The sequence below is a fragment of the Desarmillaria tabescens genome (assembly GCF_030435595.1).
Source record: "Desarmillaria tabescens strain CCBAS 213 chromosome Unknown EV420scaffold_11, whole genome shotgun sequence".
NCBI classification, from domain to species: Eukaryota; Fungi; Basidiomycota; class Agaricomycetes; order Agaricales; family Physalacriaceae; genus Desarmillaria; species Desarmillaria tabescens.
In genome coordinates this window covers 1,139,768-1,158,681 of record NW_026848310.1, presented here as the reverse complement: position 1 = coordinate 1,158,681, position 18,914 = coordinate 1,139,768, and the positions used below count along the sequence as shown (strand labels likewise).

Below are 18,914 nucleotides of genomic sequence, written 5' to 3'. Positions count from 1 at the left end.
AGGTGATTTTACACACCTCTATTATTGTTCTAAGATTTCGTTCGGATTTCACTTTTGCCAGGGGTGTGTCGTATAGTCTCTAATCGTTGCCATGTTTTCGTATTTAATGCTCATACTATTATATATCCAACGCCTTCATTTACCAATACCCTTTTCACGGTATCTCGGATGTACATTCATGCCTAACAGGACCAAGATTCTTCATCGTGTTCGACGCAAAGGCGGAATAAGATCCGTGCAACATGTGAAGGTCACATCAGTTCCCTTGATTTTCTGGTTCGAGGTAGCGTCTCGGGTTTGAGGGTGCAGTATAAGAAGTGCCGTCGTGGTCCTGCGGCCACCGCCGCAGCCACCGCCACGCGCGTCCCTAGCGGCACGGAGTCACTGCCGCGCACACCAAGTGAAAACATTCTGTCGAAGACTACAGATATCTGAGATCGGGTCTGTCGAAAGGATGAAAACACTAACGCGTAGAAATGAAGGCTTTCGCAGTCGTCTGACAGGCCAGATGTGTGAGAGACAATGGGGGACTGACACCCTCGAGGTTTCGAAGATAACGGTATACCATAGATGGTTGAGGAGGGCCTAGAAAAGGTAAGCATCCGGATTTCGAGAGGTGAAAGCACCCACCGAAACGGAAGACTGCGTGATAGGCTTGACGCCACTTTTCCTCTAACAGCCTGGCACAGTTACTTGAGTCCGGACACGTTGGACACTGCGAATTCAACGTTTAGTCATCGATAACACGGTCAAAGTCTACACGTACACATTCATACTCCTTCGAAAGGGCAACCAATCCAATCTTCAACACCCTTTCTAGGAACCAGTTTCGACTTTGCGTGAAAGTTTCAATTTAGCCATCAATACGGCGAGGAGTGAACACGGACCGTTTCTCCAGCTTGAGCAAGGTTTCTTGACTGAGAGTATTCAACTCATGTTCAGACCATCCACCAGGATTATCCAAGACGAAACGGCTGGATTCCCGATACAATTCTTCTTCCTCGAACAGCTCGGCGATTCGCATAGCCTTGATAGGCTTTCCGGCAGCATGTGTTAGAAGAAATGTCAGACACTCCCGTTGTAACGACGGGACGCAGAGTTTATGTGATATATTCATCAAACTCTCGACATTGTTCCAGGTGATTGTGCACTCCAAGCTGGCAAAAAGACGCGTTTACGATGATGCCTGAGCTGCGAAACGGCGCCACTCACTGAGGATAGACAAATCTGAGAAAGTCATGGAAGCTAGATGCCTAGTAATTCATCAGTGTTTGGAGAGTGAGGGAGTTGAGAGGCGCGAACCCGCTCTTCTTTCAAGACTATGACAGCATCTGGGCCGTTCTTTGGACGCCGCTTGACCGTAGCCACTCTCTTTGATATTGACCTGATTTCTGACTGAGTGGGGGAGCCGCCTTGAAGCTTGGCCAGACTATCGTCTCTTGCGCGTGTTCTGGCTTCCTTCCTTGATAGCTCGACAGCGGAAGAACTGATGTTAGTACTAGCGGTACTGTCTTCAGATTTTGAGAGGTCGGTATCTGCTATGACATCAAGGTCCTCGGCATCGGGATCTGAATCCATCGGGGAGAAGGTCATTTCTGTGGGGGCATCGGACTTGCTCCGGTCGCCAGGAATCGAGGGAGGCTGGGAGATGGTGATGACCGAAGACATGGAGGGTGGTCGACCAGTTTCTGCCCAGTCACCACTGAGAGCAGCTTCAAAGAAAGGCGACGCGAAGTATAGCACTTCTTTGTGTGCCCTAGCGCTAATTGAGCTGTTGCCACTCACAGACATCAAGCAACGCGTACCAGAATGTGGTACTCTCGACTACAATCTTGACGGTTCCGGGGAATTTGCTGTTCTTTGTGAACGTCTCATCGAGCTCGATCGCTTCGTCGTCGTCGTCGACTTCGAGCTCGGAAACAATATCGTCACTCTCGCACTCTTCAAGTAGCCAAGTGGGTGATCCAGAAGAACGAAAGATACCAGCAGCTGCAGCGTGAGTTTCTGTGGGAGAACTGAGGGAGGCAGAGGGATTGTTAGGACCTCTCGAATTACGAGCGATGAGAATGTGGGACGGGTTGGTGGTCATGGAGCAAGTGGCTGTGACGTATTCCGGCCCGGGTAGGCTCTTTCTCAACCTCACTCTGTATTCACAGAATGTATATTATTGAATGAAGGGGGTACTTGTAGAATTATACAGCAGTTATATGCATGCCAACGTCATGATGAGCCTCCCACAGGTGAGTCGCTATGCGATGATGGTGGTGGTGGTGGTGGCGAACCTGTACTTTCCCCCGTCTCTACGCCTTTTAGTTCAGCTTCTATTCGTTCTCGCGCCCGTACAACCTTGGACTGGAGATAATGGGAATTCAGAGGGGGAGCCGCCGACCGACCATGCGTTGGTGCTTTCGGTGCATGTGCAGGAGGCGAGTTGGCCTTGAACAGGTGCTCGTAATGCTAACCAACAACGTCAATACCGAGATAACTCTAGACAACTGCGTAGCTCACCTGCAGAATTTTTTCCATCTCTTCGCCCCGTTTAGTATTCAGAATCAAGTGGGCTTCGTCCAGCGTCATTCGATGTTGTCGCGTGAGTTGATCCGTTAGCGAACCCGACCGAGCGTTGCTGACACCTGCGACGTCACTTCCTATAGCCTGTGGTGCAGCCTTGGCATCTAAAAGAAATATAGGAAAGCACAGGCATGAGAGTGGTCATACACACTTTTCACGGCTTGTCGACCAGCTTCAAAAAATGCTTTGCCTAGAATTCGTGTTGACGTTAAGAGAATTTGTATGATAGCTCTAGGAGAAGACTGCATTTGTAAATGGTAAGCGGCATACAATAGCAGAGGATAAAGCCTTACCATGGACCGACAGCAAAAGGGAGCTGGTGGACGGACTCGGAAAGAAACAAAATTTGGTGCCGACCGTCCACGTGAGAATTTTCTCCCTAGCTCACCATGTCACCTTCAACCATTTCTCAGAAAAAACGGAAGAACACCTCACCGGCGCCAGGAGAAATACCCTTAAAGAAGGCAAAACGCGACAATGACCACTCAAAAAATAAGACGAAGGACAAGAAGGGAAAAGGACGCGAATCAGATTTTCACGTCGTCCAAGCATCTCTAGTCTTGTCCATACCCCCCAAATTTGCGGATAACCCAAAATCTGGAGTCAATGAGATGCTTGATTCAATGGTAATGAGGTGTGTTTTGAACTCTCACAGACATATCATTTCTTTAACGTTCATTTCTTTTAGATATATACCAGGCCTTCAAGGGGTCGTGTTGTCCCATTCCAACCTAACATTCCTCGACGAAATGGCTTCCATTAAAGCCGATTGTCCATTTCTTGTCTGTCGGGTTACATTCGATGCGACCGTCTGGAGTCCCTCATGTTGGAATGCGACTCGGTGCGAATTGAATCCTTGTTTGTAGACATCTCATTTCTCACTTCCATGTAGAAGGTCGAATAAATCTTTGTTCTCCTGATCACATATCACTACTTGTGCACCGCACGTTCAACGTGTCAATACCCCGTCATCATATACCTTCCGAGGACTGGGAGTTTGAATATGGTCCCGCAGAAAACGACCCTCAGTTTGGACCTGACGCCGCAGAGAAAGATGATGAAGATGCCATATCACCTACCGCAGAAAAGTCTGGTGGAGGAGGCGGAAGATGGATACATAAACTGACAGGCGACCTGATTGGTGGCAAGTCCGGGCACCTGGAGTTCACAGTTATTGGGTAGGTCTTACAGCATAGTGCCATTACTATCGTTTTGACGACACCTGTTAGACTTACTGTTGCGAATGAAATGCTGTCGGTTGTTGGATCCATACAGCCAGACCCCTTCTCACCTACTCATGTTGCAACGTCGTCGAACAACCAAGCGCCTGAGGAGTCAGAGGGTGAAGGCGAAGGCATCACGCTGGTCGACGATGACAATGCTAGCAGCGTAGATGAGGATGATCCATTCGCGGTACTCGGGAAGGAAGCGGAGAAAGCTCAGAAGAAGGCGAAGGAAGGGGAAAAGCAGAAACGAAAGTTGAAGGAAACTACAACTGAACCCAAAGGCAAAAAGAAACAGAAGAAGAGTTCATGAGATTCCTTCCTGTATTATTTCTAATACGACTCGAACTCTGCTTGATTTCATTGCCACAACAATGTGATCGCCATAACGATACACGCCAGAGAGACATACGGAGAAAGACGTTCTCCTGTACGGAGTTGAATATCCTGGCATTTTTGAGCAATAGTAAGTGAGCGCACCTATTCGGGCAGACATGAAGAAAATTCCGAGAAAGCTGAATAACGGTTAACGACAAACCTATTAGAGAGGAATGTACATCACTCACCCCTGCTTATTCCTATCCACAAGCCTGGGCGCAATGGCCCGGACGTATGTACATGTACAGATTAATAGAAGGATGACAAGGAGCAGTGATTGAAAGTTGAAAAGTGCAGACTAGAAACAAACTGTAAACGAGAGACACAGAAAACATTTACAGAGACATATTCACCATCTCTCGTTTCTACTTTCCTTCGGCAGACTTGCCTTGTGAGAAGATGAGCCGTGCAATCGTGGTCGAGGGCCTGAAGAAACGTGGAATTTGAATTTGGGGGGCTCCTAAGGGCACGTGATAGACGCGTACGTGACAGTTGTGACATGTCCCAAGTTGATTCCGAATTTCATGTTTCCCAGAGGTCCAAGGTTTGAACCGCCCAAGGGTACGATGCTTTCTCTATTCCTTGACAGTTGGATAATGTCCTCTTAGTGTCAGATACACCTGCACCTAACGCCTATAATGTTGCTCCAGGTACGCGTCTAAACGATTTCAAAGAATACTGTTGACTTTTTTGCTAGACTCCCAACTCGACGCGTATAAACGTGGCGCTTTCTTGGAGAAGACAGACAGATTTTCGAAAGAGAAACCTGCTGACGTCCCCGGTAAAGCTACTCATACCCCCTGTGAGTTCGCACATTGATTGCGCTACTAGGACCGAACAGCTACAACACGGAGACCAAGATGACTACCAGCAAACCACCTGTCAAACCGAGCTCAAATAATGCCGACCGCTATGCTGTTCTCCAGAGAAAAGTAGAGGACCTAGAGAGACTACATAACGAGGACAAGAAATCTGTTGAGTGGCATCTCTTTCCGACGATTTTGACTCAGCTGATGTCTCTTTGCAGCACAAAAATGAAGTTGATCGACTGAAACTCGAACTATCTCGTGCGCAAAAGACAGTTGCAGAGCAAACTGCCCGACTCGACAAACAGAAGAAACAACATGACGCACTTGATCTCCGGATACAGGAACTTAACAAAGCTGCTTCCTCTGACAAAGCTGAAATCAAAGAGCTTCGCATGAAGTTTCGTGTGGTGGAACATGAGCGTGCACAGCTGTCCTCCAAGCACGAGGACGTCGCTGAATGGAAGAATAGGCGGAAGGAGGAAGTCAGGGAGAAGGATAGAAAGATTGCGAATATGGAGAAGGCATTGGAAGCAGAGAAGAAGCAAAGAGAAATCGCAGAGGCGTTGTCGATGGAGATGAGGGTGAAACGGGACGAGGGTGCTGATGCTGCACGAGCAGCCAGCGAAGTACTTCAGTCAGAAGTTGATGCTGCCCATAAGGAAGCTACTCAGGCCCGCCTCGAGTCAGAGGAATCATCATCCGAAGTCAACTCATTGCTTCAGGACTTGCGCCGGCATAAGCTTCTACTGGAGACCGTCTCCAACGAATACAGCCGCCTCGCCACCACTACCATCTCGAAGACGACATTTTCCCGTTTACAGAGCGACCATCTGGCGACAAGAATGTATACTTTCCGACTCCAACGGAAGCTAACCAACGCGGAGGGACAGGTCGTCGAGCTAGCTAATCTGATCCGTCAAGTGAAGGATCAGAACCACTTTTTAGCAGGTCGATTACGCGAGACTGAGGAAGAAATTCGCTCGTTCTGGTATCCCGCCCTTCAATCGCAGGCCGTTTGTCGACATTCTGTCGACGATACCGATGCCCTTGTCTCAGCTATCGAAAAGGATATACACGATGAATCTGAGCTCCGAGACCACTTGGACATGGAGATTGATAAGATGTTTGTGGACTACTATCGCTTGCTCAGCGTCGGTATCCTTTCTTCGTATTGTGATGTGGACCTGGAACTGGCAGACACCAAGCAATCGAAGCAGGATTTGTCTAAGAGACTAGCGGAAGTCGAAGGAGATTACGATACACTATCGACACAAGTTTCGCAGGCGAAAGGGGAACGAGATACTGCTCGTCAATTGCTGGAGACTGCCGAAAACTTGGCTGAGGGTCTGCGTCAGCAAGCCGAGGAGTATAGGCGTCAAACAGTAGATCTGAAGAAGAAGCTAGAGGAACAGTCCCATGCTTATAGGGAGGAACTTAAAGGAGAGATGGAAAATGCTCAGAGATTGGCATCCACCATCCAGAAGCAGCGTATGGCTGAGGAAGGGCTTCGGGCCGAAATTGAGCTGTATGTTGTCATTCTGCTCCCTTTACAAAATCAATCTAAATCAATTACTAGGCTCGGTGCCGAGGTGGCCAATGCTGAACAGCTTCAGGAAGCCTATCGTGCTCTTTCTGACGAAGTTGGCTCGCTTCTCGCGAAGAATGCGCTGGCCGAGGACGTCGCTCAACAGCTGAGCAAATTCAATGCAGAAATTATCGGGCATCAGAATCCAGCCCAAAAGATTCTGTATGTTGAACGGATACGAAATGAACTAGCCGAGTCCAAACAGGTACGCTGCTTATTTTATCTTTGTCATCTTCTCTACTTACCAGCTGGTTAACGTATCTAGAAACATGCATTATTAACACGGGAGCATGAGGCTCTTGTTTCGCAGAAACAGGAGCTAATGAACGAAATCGACATGTACAAGTCCGTTGTAGTGTTCAACAAGCCAAAGACCACTATCACACGAGTACATCGACTACCGCTGACCGACTTAAATCAGAGCATGAGTCATTATCTTCCCCAAGCGAAGGATACTGGCTTTCATCCACGTACACTAGATACGATACCAGCGGATGGCGAAATGACACTGGACGAGATCCTGTAGTTTCGTATTCTTTATTTATATCGTATATATGCATATTCTCGTATTTAAGTGGTCCATATCTAGTGTTAATACTATTAAGATGTCCCGTTTGTGATGCTGGGGTATACGGGCTTATGACAGAGAAAAAATACACACACAAGTCCAGGTAACAAAGCAATACGACAGCAAATTCCCTCACGGGGGGGAACAGATGATAAGCGGACTTCACTGAGATCCCCGGTATGCCGGTAGTTCATACGAGGAATATGATGCATATGATGCGTCCGGACGCACATAATCGGAGAATCTCTTGGGGGTCTCCGAATCATCTTCGTGCAAAGCGCTGATTCTCTTGTACTCCGCGTTCAATTTTTTCTCCCGGTGCTTCTTCCACCAGATCCTACAAACACATCAGTACACAAGGCAACCTCAGAGAGTGAAGACACGCGTACAGTCCTCCTGTAAGTAATCCTATAAAGGCAGCCAGCCCTATCAGCCCACCGATGAGCTTGAACTTACTCTGGCTCAAAAATGTGGAGATCTTATCCAATCCTTGCGGATCTGGATCAACAAATGTGTACTTCCGGTCTGGTAACTCGGAAACGCTTGGTGGGTTCTGTGGATCGTAACAATACTGTTTGAAACACTGCTCGCAAATTGATGATCGAGTGATAGTCGCGTTGGACGATACTTTGTAGCGCGCGCGGTCGACGGAAGCGCATTGCAAACATATAGGAAAATTAGGATCAGCTAAAGTGGTGTTGGGAGTGAACCCTGAGATGGTATTATTGAAGACCTGATCAAGGAAAAGGCTGGTGTGCTTTCGGGTATATGTAAGGCGGAACGTGGCAGAACTAAAATGAACAAGCGAGTTAGGTCGATGACAGTCATAAGCGGCAATATACGAACTTGATGACTGGATCGTCGCCATTGAATGGTGGTGCCTGGGGTAGATAAATGACGAGAGGATATTCTGGAGGGTTTTGCACAGGGTAGCATCCAAAGAACGTGGGCCGCAAGTTGACACCCGCATCAATAAATGCCTCTGGTGTCTGAGGAATAGGTGGAAACTGTTGATGTGACGGTAGAAGTTGATCTGCTTGGCGTTTCGCACTGAAAAGTAAGCCTGTCCCGCTGTATAAATTCCTTTAGCATCCCCCAGCTGTTCAAGATGTGGACCTACTTCGGCCAAGCATCTACTTGGTCTGCACTGGAATCCAACGTAACTGATGACATCTAAGCCGCGGACCTTAACAAAGAGTGGACCATATGGTATATTCTCCTGATTTGATGATCCGTCGATGAGTTCCAGCCAGTCTTTATCTGAATCAACAAAAGTGTCGCCCTTGATGCCATTAAAAGGATTGGGCCAGTTGGCCACATCGTCTGCGCGAGTCCGAACTTCCTGTAACTGTCGCGAAAGCACATAGAGAATGCCGCTGGCATCGTCGCTGGAGAATCCGCTCAATGTGTTCTGGGCAAAGTCCAAGATTTGCTGTAGTTGACTCTCCTTTAAGTACGTCAGGTGTCGTCATTTTAGGGAATGGCTCACGTTGAACAGGCTCGCACTGCTACCCATCACGAAACCCGCCTGGTCGAAACCGCTCACGCAAGCGGATCCATTTTCCGGTTTTCCATTGGAGAGATGGGTACCTGCGAAGGATAGATTGACGGCAGCTGAAAGATTCGGATCGTATGAAGCCAGTTCAAATGGTGTAATCTAAAGAAGGGTTATTGATTTCATTATAACCAGGACCAATGCTTACCTCGTACACCACAGCATCAAGATCCAAAATAGTAGTTAAATTAGATCCGACGGGACGGGAATCAGCGACGACAAGAGGGAATGGAAGCTGGTGATTTTGAAAGGCGGGGATGTCGGGGATGTGACTCCATAGCTGTCCTGCACCGTGGCCAGTGTCATTCGAAAAGAAGTTCGCACGGTCGGTTTGGTTGAGAAAGTGGTATGAGATCATGCGCGACCACGGGTCGGTGAGGCTCGTGTCACTGAAACGTACGTGAGCTGGAGGAAAGGTACTGAGAGAAAGAAACATACACTCCCGCGTTTGCTTTAGCCATGATGCTCCATAGGATGCTTCCAAAAAAGTATTGATTGTTTTCGGAGAATATGTCGGTACCGTCGGGTGTTGCAAAGGGAAGGTCGAGTAACCAACCGGCAAGGTCATCGCCATTTCCCAAGACAAGGTCATTCATGATGGGGAAATTGTTGAAGAAGATAGAGCCCGTCACCCATGAGCCACCTAAAAGATGCAATAAGGTCAACGGGTATGAACTTTTGTCAAAGAAACTAACCCGACAAGCCAGCAATATAGGAAGACACCTGCAGCAAACCTCCAGTTCCAATCGATTTAGCTGTGTCATTCCTTGCATCCAAAGCATTGAGCGCCCCCGCACCAAATTGCGCTGACCGTAGACCACCTCCGGGTATTGCAATGCCAATAGTTGGAAAATGGTCTTTGAACTGAGCAAGATCATAACCGAGCTGGGACCCATTTCCGAGCCAGTCAAGCCATGCAGGAGAAATAACAGTGGAGTTACGCGTCCGTATGTACTCCGCTTCTTGTGGGTGGAGGGTTTGATTCGACGGCGTGAAAACGCGAATAAAATCAGTGTTTGTGATGTCTGGGCATTGCTGGCTCAGCTTTGGAGCATAGTCGACAACTGAGCTTTGCTCTGAATTCTGCTGGGCGAGAACGGGAATGAGAATGAATAACAGGGAGAACGGGAGCATTGTGAATGTGTGGGAAGAAGAGAAGACGCTGCATGCTGCTCATAAGTAGTCATGGCCGTTGCTGATGATCATCACTGCAGTGGCGGTGCTTTGTTCGTTAGACGCCGTTTCGAATTTGAATAAGTACGTATTCAATGATAAAAATTATTCACATCTCCTTGATAAAAGCTATGAACAACTCGCAGTCTCTATTCGATGTGCATTTGGTTGGCTCATGCAGGATGCATGACCTTAAGCCCGGGGCCCACGACAAGGGAGCACATCTTTCCCCGGGAGCTGTGGCAGTCAGTAATACACAATCATGTATCCACACATCATATCGTTGACGCTTCGTTGGAAGCCACACTTACCCTCTTACGTTCGAAAGGTAAACATCCAACCTATCAGCAGGTCAGTCCAATGCCAAGGATGGAAGTATATCATTGGTGTACCTGATAGTGTCTTGTTAACTGAAGAGGCAGTACACAAAAGGAATCATGGTCCGATGTTGAACAAGAGCCGAGGCAAGGCAACAAAAGTACGCAATATAAATAGAAGAGACGGCATGAAGGGTGAAAAGACTGAGCCTGAGCCACATGGACAGGTCACAGAGAAGAAAGACTGGGGGTACTCTCCAGAACAGGATGCTCAAAAGAATGAACTACAGTCATGATAGACACAAAGGGCAGTGCAGACTAAGGCTAGCGTCAGGTGTCCTAGCTCCCCATGAGGTCAAAATATGACCTGCAACAAGTACGGGCATGCCGCAGAACGTGAGTGGTCTGGTCCAGCGAGCAAAGTCCACAAGGCCCTTGAAGAGACGTCAAAAAAGGACCACAAGCAATTCCTTAAGCATAGCTTTCTAGAGATTTGGCCGCAACCGAGAACACCGGGACAGGGGGGAAATGAAGGGGGCAAGAATAATATGATGGGGGAAAGAGGGAGGTTGATAGCATTCTCGCAGGCGAAGAGAAGGTTTTTATACAACAAAAGTTGGACTCGGTGGCCGTGTCGTGGTGGCCTCATGCTCCCGCCTGGGATCCTGGACCCACCGACCAACGGGAATTCCTTTCCTAGGATGGCGTCTCGACTAACCATCAGATGAATATTGACCCTATGACGGGGTGTACAGCATGTTTCGAGCTTCGAATAAGCGCTGGGCTTGGCTTAATCGAGCTAGCATCATCCTCGGGAAATGGTCATGAAATTGGGGGTGTCTGTTGGCGAATATTGAGCGGGCAGGTACCGCTGACCTTCCTGGTAACAACTAAGACCATCTGTTGAACAAGTACAACAAGTAAAACAGGACCCAAAAATGGTAACGATCGAAGTGATCGCTTTTGTGTAGGAGTTTGCACGTGTTAGTCTAGGGCCCTTCTCCGCTTGCTCGGGCGGCACAACGAAATCGCATCTTGTCCTCATCCACCATGCTCCCGCCCGACGCTACCTACGCGCTGCAGGGCTTCCATACGCGACCAGGAGAGGCTCTTCCGTCCAATCCTCAGAAACAGGCCTATATCGTTCGCCTGTCACGCCAGACTCTCGACGCTCTTGACGCCTCAGAGCATCCCCAATTACAGTTTGAGTTTGGCGACAAGCCAGTGTGTTGAACTTGTGTCTCATTTTTGAATGTCAATTTGATTGTTTTGGCTAGGGAATCTATGTCGATGGCGCTTTCTTTCCCATTAAAACTCAGCACGAGAATATCCGCCATGAACTCTACCTTCGTACACCCTCTGCCGTCAAACCCAATGCACCCCTCAGATTGCACGCAAATATTACCGGAAAGCTCACAGTCGAACCTACCCTTGATAAGGATCTTTCTGAACAGATCCAGCAGAGTACATTGGAAGCAGCCAAGCAGAAGGATGTTCACAAAACAAAGTTCATTGACACGCCTCCCGATCTTGCGCCTCCAACGAAACAAAAGAAGAAGCAACCAGCTGCATCGTCGATGTTTAGAAAACCATTGCGACCTTCTGATCAAGCAGCACGACCAAACCCTACCCCCGCTTCAACAGCGTCGACTTCTTCTGCCTCGACTTCACGTCCCAGATCCCCTCCCAACCCGGCGCGTGCCGCCGCCCTGGCGTCCTTGAGAACTCGTCTTATTCGATTTCTGGCCAAAGGCGACCGCAAAGGCGACGAAGCCGTCAAAGCCGTCGCCCCAAATTGTGATGCCGCTCATCGACAGGAAATTTTGGATGTTTTGCAAGAGGTGCACCACTTGATTTTGATGCCTGTGCTAGCTTATCATGATTACCGTAGATCGCTGAACCTGTGTCCGCGTCGAAGAAGGATGGTCGCTTGCGTCTCAAAAATACCTCTTACCAACACGTCCGGCCTTATGAATGGCCCGGTCTTTCAGAATCAGAACGACACACCATAGCTCGAGCTGCAAGAGTAGCTCTGAGCTCCCTTGGCATTCCTGAATCTGACCCCGCCTGGGCTCACGTCGTTTTTCGTCCTCCAGCGACGACACCAATTCCGGGACCCTCGGCCGAGACGCCTGCAAAGCGACCTGTGGTCACAAAAGCCGCAAAAGAGAAGAAGGGGAAAGGCAAGGCGGTGGAAGTCAAGGCCGAGCCTAAAGCCAAGACTAAATTGGCTGCGGCGCCCAATGTCAAGGAAGCGGACCTCAGAGCAGCTAATTTGTCTGCTAGCACGCCTCCAACAAAAACCGCACCTTCTGCACTTACACGAAAGCCGCCAGGATCGGGGTATAAGGCTCCAAGATCAGAGGATGGCAGCACTTCTTCACGTATTAGATCGGAGGAAAGAAGTCGATCCCAGGACCTGCCACCGAGCACCACTGTTTCTGCTGCTCCCATCCAGCGCATCAGGAAACTCAAACAGTCAGCCGGAGATGGGCACGGCTCGGATTCTGAGCGGTCAAGACGGAACTCTGGGGGTGAACGAACCGGGGATAAAGGCAGCAGGGACCTGGCATCTTCCGCCCCTAGCATCAAACGAAAAAAGCCTCGAGACGATGATGACGAGGAATATGGGAAGTCGAAGCGACGGAAGACTACAGAAGGCGCTGCAATTGCTTCCGGAAGCAGGGACTCCTCGTCGAACAAGAAGCCGATGACAGACTTATCTGCTCGTCCAAAGGCAATCAAGAAAGAACCCTCCCCGCTTCCACCGCCTCCGCCTGCGAAGAAAGCTACTCAGCGTCCACCGCCAGCGTCTCAATCGCCTCAGATATCGTCCTCACGTGTGACGACAGGCAGCACAAGCGCTGGAAATGGTCGGTCGCGTCGACACCGCTCACCTATATACACATCATCATCTGAAGACGAGGGCGAGATCAAACAAGAACGTCAGCATCGATCACCTGGTCCCTTCCCTTCTCCCCCAACCACGACACCTTCATCCATGACCTCCAATCCACCTAACCCTCAACCAACTCAGCGTCCACTACCCACAGATCGTGCCTCCTTGCGCAGGGGTTATGCGGCTGCTTATGGGCGTTACATCAAATCATTTACCAGACTAGTTGAGCAGCGAGAGAGGGTGAACGCTCTGTTGACTGCGTTTGATGATTCTGCCGGGAGCATCACCGACTCTGATGGGGATGTAGAGCTGTTGGACGTCGAGGCAATGCAAAGACTAAAAGCTGAGTTTGCCAGACATACAGAAGAGCTAGAGTCGATTCAGAAAGCCTTCGAAATCGCTGCTAGGTGAATGTATGTATTATGGTTCTTTGGAAGGATTATGTATTATATTATTGCCAACTGTATTTATGATAATAAATTTGACCGCAGAGTAGTAGTATTGTAATCGTCGTCACCGTCTTACTGACAAGCGGTTCTTAAGAGTGTGAGAATAGATTGATCTTCACTGAATGGCATGTGGAGCGCTGGATACGTTTAGCTGATCCGCGGTATGTATAAGCACGGACGGCACGATTCACACGTGTCTAGGTCCCGAGTAGAGCCGCTTTCTCTGGTACTTTAACCTGCCAGTTAAGGCTAGCGTTCCCGATGATGCAAGCCTACTTTATACTGTGTCTCGTCACCGTCCAAGCGTTCGCCAGCCCCTTTGTGGCGCGGCAGAATTCGAACACATCGGATTCGAATGATATCTCGGTTATCGGCTTCACGACAACCCAGGTGCACCCAACTAGCACGACGACAGTGCTAAGCACCAAGACGGAGTACACTGTCGTTACTCCCCTCTCGTCGGGGGCCATAGTCACGGTTGAACCCTACACGACCATCGTTTCCGGGTCTATAACACAGACCAAGTCGGCGACACTGACACTCTACCCCATCACCGTGCCCAGTGCCAGTGCCAGCATCGCGGCCTCCTCGTCGTCAAAGAGAAATGGGGCCATCGCTGGGGGCGTTGTTGGAGCTGTGGTAGTTGCTGCTATCGCTGCCATCGTGTTCATGCGCTTCCGCAACAAGCGATCGCCTCGACACTGGAGGAATAGGAGACAATGGCTGAACCTGGATGGTGGTGGTGGTGATGTAAAGAGACCTCCCAGTCCGATCATCGCCACCGTTCCTTCGCCAACGACTGCGGCTCCGATTTTGGTTAGGGAGAAACACCGTTCCTTGCCCTCTGATCCGTTCTCTGCTGGCCCGTCCCACGGCGGCTCCTCGGATTCTGTGGGAGCAGCGAAGAGGCAGAGCGCGACGTACATTGAGATGGAAGCCAAGCCTGGGTCAGTGTCGCTGTCGAGTTAGAAGCCGTTGCTGGCTGTTTAATGCTAGATGGTGAGATCTGACCTGCATATATGCGCGTATTGGTTCTGAATGCTGTTGACAGCTGTATGATCTTATGAGAATTGATATTATTTTATTTTTGTATTTTGAACGCCGCGGAGGCAAACAAGACGCGTTAGTGGTATATATAACACGCGACGGTGGCGTGGTTGGCCCCAATGCTCTCTTTATGCTACATTACTATCTCGCTGTCTCCGTTTTCCTTCCTTACTTTCTCTCTGCAAACGCTTTACCTGGTTACATGATTCCAATTGTATCTCGCCACTCTCTTCAAGGTGATCCCAACGCCCTTGCATTCAACTCTACTTTCCTGGTGCGTATCTCTTCATATCCCACCTGCATCCCTCAACTTCGCCATAGCAAGCCGAGCTAAGCCTTCTTAGCGACAAATACAAATGGGCTCTGTATTTCATCAATGGCGTCCCGATTCCAAATACATATTTTATCGACTCGTCCAACGACACAGGCAGCGAACAGTCTCCCGTTCTACCGAATCCCATCTCGACGATTATTAAACCAGTTGCCGCCAGCCTTACAGATTTCATTGACGGAGCCCTTGACGTGTTATACTACAGTTCGATCAACATTGGCACGCCCTTCCAAACGCTCACGGTCGACATTGACACAGGCTCTGCAGACCTTTGGTTCCCTGCAAACTGTCCATCTTGCTTCAGAGACCAGTTTGTCCCCGAAAAGAGTAGCTCCTACATCAACAAGAGAAGGAAATTCTCCGTGGTCTACGTAAGTGATTGACACACTCTCCCGTGAATGCGTTCTCACTACTTTCGTACTAGGGCTCTGGAAGCGTCAAAGGGGTACTAGCCACGGAGACAATCAAATTTGCCGATGTCACCGTTCAAAACCAGACTTTTGGCGCCGTCAGTGCGACAACGGATGATTTCAACTACTTTCCAAACGATGGCTTATTGGGAATGGCGTTTGGGACCATAGCACGTTGCAGGCAGCCAACACTGTTTGAGAACATGATGGCTACAGGGTTGGTTCAGGCTCGTATGTTTTCGGTGCATCTCACAAGGAAACAGGAGACGGGCTCTGAGGCAAGTTCTTCCGTCACTCCAATTGTTGATCTATTAAACGTTTTCTCTGTAGCTCTGTCTGGGATGCCGCGATCCTACAAAAGCAAGGGAGAAGCCTATCTACATAGACGTTAAATCAGAAGTACGGTATCCCACTCGTTGAGCCCTTCTTGCATTGAAACCGTTGTCGTAGACGTATTGGACCGTTTCTATGAATGCTGTGATTGTGGGAAAACAACAGAAATCCTTGGTGTCCCTTGAACTAATTGCTGTACGTCCTCAAAGGTACCTCGGCTCATGAAGCGTGTCTGACTTCCTCAGGTTATCGACACCGGGACGACCCTCATATATGCGTCTCGATTAGTGACAGAGGAACTTTATATGATGGTACTCGTGAGCATGATTATTTATAATGGGTTATTCTAACAAGAGTTGCAAGATTCCGCATTCCAGCCGTGCAGACGACCTTGGACAAGGTGGGTCCATCAGAGATGTAACTATTGAGTATCCTGAGCGCACATAGGGATGTACAAATACCCTTGCAATTCGGAGGTCAACATCGCGCTCGTCTTCGATGACCACAAATTCTACATCGATCGTCGAGATTTTGACCTCGGTAGGCTCAAATAGCGCTCGCAGCCCGCATATTGAACCTGATTGTCATGAACAGGAAAAACAGACCAGAATTCGAGGTGATTGTGGATTGTGTCTTCATCGTACTCTGTCTGAGCTGATTGTGTAGTTATTGTGTGGGGGGTGTGCTCTCGCATGATGGTAGCGGATTAGATGCCAACTTGGTGATTGTGGGAGGGGTGTTCTTGAAATCCTGTACGTACTCTAGCTTCTGTGGGGGTGTTACTAAAAAAGACGCGAATAGATTACACCACTTTCGATTATGGGCCGCGTTCAGGGAAGGCTCGTATCGGGTTTGCGAAGAGCATCAATCAGGACATTATAGGTTCAAGTTGAATACGGGGGGCTGAGGGTTTCCAGTACTATTCTATCCCACTTATAACAAATTAATTCGCTTTTGCGCCTTTCCCAGGACCCAAGACTTTTCGCCTCTGAACGATCATGTGCGTATACATGACATACAGACCTGCAAGGGATTAGACGAGAAAGGCGAATGAATAGCTGGGATATCTCACCTGGCCACCAGGTCAAGAACAAAAGACCACGGACGTAGTCTGTGGGTTTCCACATACCCTGTGCCCATGACAACCAACTAGGTATTGGAGAGGAAGTGGGAAGTGTGGCATAGTTGAGGAAAGCTTCAGAGGAAGCACCAAGAGGATAAAGGACGTAGAAGAGGGTATACCGCAGGTAGAGCAGCTGTTTGGGTTCATGACCGAGAAGGGTGGATGCATAGAAAGAGTAGCGGACGACCTCAGTGGCAGACCAGGCGAACACCATGGTCGTATAGAGAGGATTCGAGCAGACGCGTTGGAATGGCTCGGTGACACCCCAAATAGCGTACAGTCTGCTGGCGACTTGCATGGCGGTCGTTGACAATGGACTACGCACCCAGCCGAGCAGGACATGTACGACTTCGAGGATAGCGCATGATTGCACGAACGCGGTGACAGCCCCAACCCGCCAGTACGTCGTCGTTGCGCGACGATAGACGGGTTGCAGAAAATGGGGCAGCCGGGACTCGACATAAGAAGGATAAATTTTTTCAGCGTGGACGAATGGCAGGGAAGTGAGGATGCGAGAAAAGGCGGAGGCAGTGGTTGGCTGAATGGCAGCAGATTTGCCGTCAAGGTTGAATAAGTGGACAAGGGTCAGGACAAGGATCCATGACCAGCCGAGAGTGGACAGGACGTTGTAAGTGACAAGGTAATATTTGACCAAGGCGGACTGCTTGGCTGCCTTTCTCGTGGTGGTCATTGATCAAGTTGTTATGTCAGCATTTGATCTCGTTTACCACTTGGTTCATCATGCTAGGGGCTACTAAAAGGGTCACTTCTGCTCCTCGGTTCTATAAATCCTGTCTGTTTTTCTGTCGACTATGTTGTCTGTCTACTTTCCCCCTTCATGTATTCCTTACTCCTCGCCGCTCTTTTCGTCTCCGTGCAAGCTCACCCTGCTTGGTTTACTTTGCAAGACAAGTTCATAGGCTCAGATTTCTTTTCTGGCTTTGACTGGAAAACCTTTGACGACCCTACTCACGGTCGCGTCAACTATGTCGACCAGCGCACTGCCATAGCCAATAATCTCTCTTATGGTATCGCCTATTATCTCCCTTCGTAGGCCCACTTGTTCAACCGGTGCATCCACAGCTTCAGCCGATGATACCAAGTTTTTTATGTGTGCCGACGCCCACAATGTCATTTCTGCCAGCGATGCTCGTGGCAGGGACAGTGTTCGCATTGAATCCTTCTCCGCCTACGATCAATCTGTCGTCATTTTGGACGTCGAACACATGCCTGCTGGTTGTGCGACCTGGCCGGCCTTTTGGTCATTCAGTCAGTCGGGCCCTTGGCCTCAGGGCGGCGAAATAGATGTATATCTATATATTCTTCCTCCTGCTTTATTCCCACCAATTGCTCACCATCAATTATGTAGATTATAGAAGGCGTCAATCTCAATACAAACAACCTCGCTTCTCTCCACACAACTCCCAATTGTTCTATGCCTGAAGAGCGTTTACAGAGCGGGTGGGTTCCTTGTATTATTTACGTTGTCCCGAGTCACGAATGTCATCCAAGGCAAACTCAGTCAACCAACTGCGACACAAACTTCAACTACAACCAGGGCTGCGGAACTTCCTTTACACAAAGCAACTCTTACGGTTCTCCATCTAACAGCAACGGCGGCGGATGGTACGCAATGCGCAGAACCAAGGAAACCGGTATCCAAGTCTGGTTTTGGCCTAGGGACAGTTGGCGGGTCCCACTTGAAGTCCGATATCCATTTATCTTCAAGCACATCGGCTTCGGAACAGACAGCTGGGGAGAACCAGACGCAACTTTTCCTGTAAAGGACTGCGACTACTCAACCCACTTTAATAGTCACAAGATCGTGATTAATCTTACTTTTTGCGTGCGTCATCCCTATCATGAGATCATCTTTGGCTCTGACTTAATTCCCACAGGGTGACTGGGCAGGCAATGTATTTGCTTCTGCCGGTTGTGGCACTTCCACCTGTGTGGATTGTACGTCGGACCATTTCGATCTATTTTCGTCTTCGCTGACAGCTTTCTAGTCGTTGATAACAATCCTGATAAATTTAAGGAAGCATACTGGGAGATTAACTCTTTGTATGTCTTCAAGCGTGTGTAGTACCGGTGGAAATACTGAGTTTTTCGATTCTTGCGTGATCACTGAGTACCTTGCGCA

General features: G+C 49.1%; 12 protein-coding genes across 12 annotated transcripts; 7 read left to right on the top strand and 5 right to left on the bottom strand.

The window, feature by feature from the left end:
* Positions 1-251: 251 nt before the first annotated feature.
* On the bottom strand, positions 252-2,089 carry EV420DRAFT_1266925 (uncharacterized protein; the record flags this gene model as incomplete). The annotated part of the gene is made up of 8 exons (XM_060467359.1): positions 252-421; positions 469-585; positions 631-715; positions 767-833; positions 888-1,157; positions 1,213-1,253; positions 1,303-1,756; positions 1,806-2,089. The coding sequence occupies 8 exons, from the start codon at positions 2,087-2,089 to the stop codon at positions 252-254; spliced, it is 1,488 nt and encodes a 495-aa protein (XP_060333253.1).
* Positions 2,090-2,198: 109 nt separating this feature from the next.
* EV420DRAFT_1531712 (uncharacterized protein) lies at positions 2,199-2,926 on the bottom strand. The gene is made up of 4 exons (XM_060472676.1): positions 2,865-2,926; positions 2,723-2,813; positions 2,509-2,675; positions 2,199-2,457 (listed from the first exon to the last, which is right to left on the bottom strand). The coding sequence occupies exons 1-4, from the start codon at positions 2,865-2,867 to the stop codon at positions 2,221-2,223; spliced, it is 498 nt and encodes a 165-aa protein (XP_060333252.1). The 5' UTR covers positions 2,868-2,926; the 3' UTR covers positions 2,199-2,220.
* An 8-nt stretch (positions 2,927-2,934) lies between these two features.
* EV420DRAFT_1669455 (uncharacterized protein) lies at positions 2,935-4,107 on the top strand (the record flags this gene model as incomplete). Its single annotated transcript, XM_060479027.1, has 4 exons — positions 2,935-3,205; positions 3,260-3,429; positions 3,467-3,749; positions 3,801-4,107. Exons 1-4 carry the CDS (start codon positions 2,961-2,963, stop codon positions 4,105-4,107), a joined length of 1,005 nt encoding a protein of 334 aa, XP_060333251.1. The 5' UTR covers positions 2,935-2,960.
* A 23-nt stretch (positions 4,108-4,130) lies between these two features.
* On the bottom strand, positions 4,131-4,615 carry EV420DRAFT_195111 (DUF1242-domain-containing protein). The gene is made up of 4 exons (XM_060481159.1): positions 4,526-4,615; positions 4,361-4,470; positions 4,275-4,309; positions 4,131-4,222 (listed from the first exon to the last, which is right to left on the bottom strand). Exons 1-4 carry the CDS (start codon positions 4,526-4,528, stop codon positions 4,155-4,157), a joined length of 216 nt encoding a protein of 71 aa, XP_060333250.1. The 5' UTR covers positions 4,529-4,615; the 3' UTR covers positions 4,131-4,154.
* Positions 4,616-4,675: 60 nt separating this feature from the next.
* On the top strand, positions 4,676-7,092 carry EV420DRAFT_1306178 (uncharacterized protein; the record flags this gene model as incomplete). Its single annotated transcript, XM_060468488.1, has 7 exons — positions 4,676-4,733; positions 4,781-4,822; positions 4,870-4,953; positions 5,004-5,146; positions 5,200-6,506; positions 6,558-6,771; positions 6,832-7,092. The coding sequence occupies exons 1-7, from the start codon at positions 4,697-4,699 to the stop codon at positions 7,090-7,092; spliced, it is 2,088 nt and encodes a 695-aa protein (XP_060333249.1). The 5' UTR covers positions 4,676-4,696.
* Positions 7,093-7,129: 37 nt separating this feature from the next.
* On the bottom strand, positions 7,130-9,823 carry EV420DRAFT_1669453 (phospholipase B; the record flags this gene model as incomplete). Its single annotated transcript, XM_060479026.1, has 8 exons — positions 7,130-7,471; positions 7,524-7,925; positions 7,981-8,217; positions 8,283-8,566; positions 8,624-8,791; positions 8,838-9,078; positions 9,128-9,332; positions 9,385-9,823. The coding sequence occupies 8 exons, from the start codon at positions 9,821-9,823 to the stop codon at positions 7,297-7,299; spliced, it is 2,151 nt and encodes a 716-aa protein (XP_060333248.1). The 3' UTR covers positions 7,130-7,296.
* A 1,406-nt stretch (positions 9,824-11,229) lies between these two features.
* On the top strand, positions 11,230-13,489 carry EV420DRAFT_1640831 (uncharacterized protein; the record flags this gene model as incomplete). The annotated part of the gene is made up of 3 exons (XM_060477150.1): positions 11,230-11,403; positions 11,457-12,020; positions 12,071-13,489. The coding sequence occupies 3 exons, from the start codon at positions 11,230-11,232 to the stop codon at positions 13,487-13,489; spliced, it is 2,157 nt and encodes a 718-aa protein (XP_060333247.1).
* A 299-nt stretch (positions 13,490-13,788) lies between these two features.
* EV420DRAFT_1640830 (uncharacterized protein) lies at positions 13,789-14,496 on the top strand (the record flags this gene model as incomplete). The annotated part of the gene is made up of 1 exon (XM_060477149.1): positions 13,789-14,496. One exon carries the CDS (start codon positions 13,789-13,791, stop codon positions 14,494-14,496), a length of 708 nt encoding a protein of 235 aa, XP_060333246.1.
* A 519-nt stretch (positions 14,497-15,015) lies between these two features.
* EV420DRAFT_1266940 (aspartic peptidase domain-containing protein) lies at positions 15,016-15,707 on the top strand (the record flags this gene model as incomplete). The annotated part of the gene is made up of 2 exons (XM_060467360.1): positions 15,016-15,276; positions 15,330-15,707. Coding segments are annotated over 2 exons (639 nt in total), but the record flags the coding sequence as incomplete, so codon positions are not given.
* A 189-nt stretch (positions 15,708-15,896) lies between these two features.
* On the top strand, positions 15,897-16,677 carry EV420DRAFT_195011 (uncharacterized protein). Its single transcript, XM_060481158.1, has 5 exons — positions 15,897-16,048; positions 16,096-16,188; positions 16,252-16,264; positions 16,315-16,400; positions 16,450-16,677. The coding sequence occupies exons 1-5, from the start codon at positions 15,985-15,987 to the stop codon at positions 16,539-16,541; spliced, it is 348 nt and encodes a 115-aa protein (XP_060333244.1). The 5' UTR covers positions 15,897-15,984; the 3' UTR covers positions 16,542-16,677.
* Positions 16,592-17,462, bottom strand: EV420DRAFT_1266816 (PTPLA-domain-containing protein; the record flags this gene model as incomplete). Its single annotated transcript, XM_060467354.1, has 2 exons — positions 16,592-16,671; positions 16,721-17,462. 2 exons carry the CDS (start codon positions 17,460-17,462, stop codon positions 16,592-16,594), a joined length of 822 nt encoding a protein of 273 aa, XP_060333243.1.
* A 16-nt stretch (positions 17,463-17,478) lies between these two features.
* Positions 17,479-18,898, top strand: EV420DRAFT_1531689 (glycoside hydrolase family 16 protein). The gene is made up of 6 exons (XM_060472675.1): positions 17,479-17,799; positions 17,855-18,078; positions 18,141-18,232; positions 18,284-18,617; positions 18,670-18,730; positions 18,781-18,898. Exons 1-6 carry the CDS (start codon positions 17,610-17,612, stop codon positions 18,855-18,857), a joined length of 978 nt encoding a protein of 325 aa, XP_060333242.1. The 5' UTR covers positions 17,479-17,609; the 3' UTR covers positions 18,858-18,898.
* Positions 18,899-18,914: the final 16 nt, after the last annotated feature.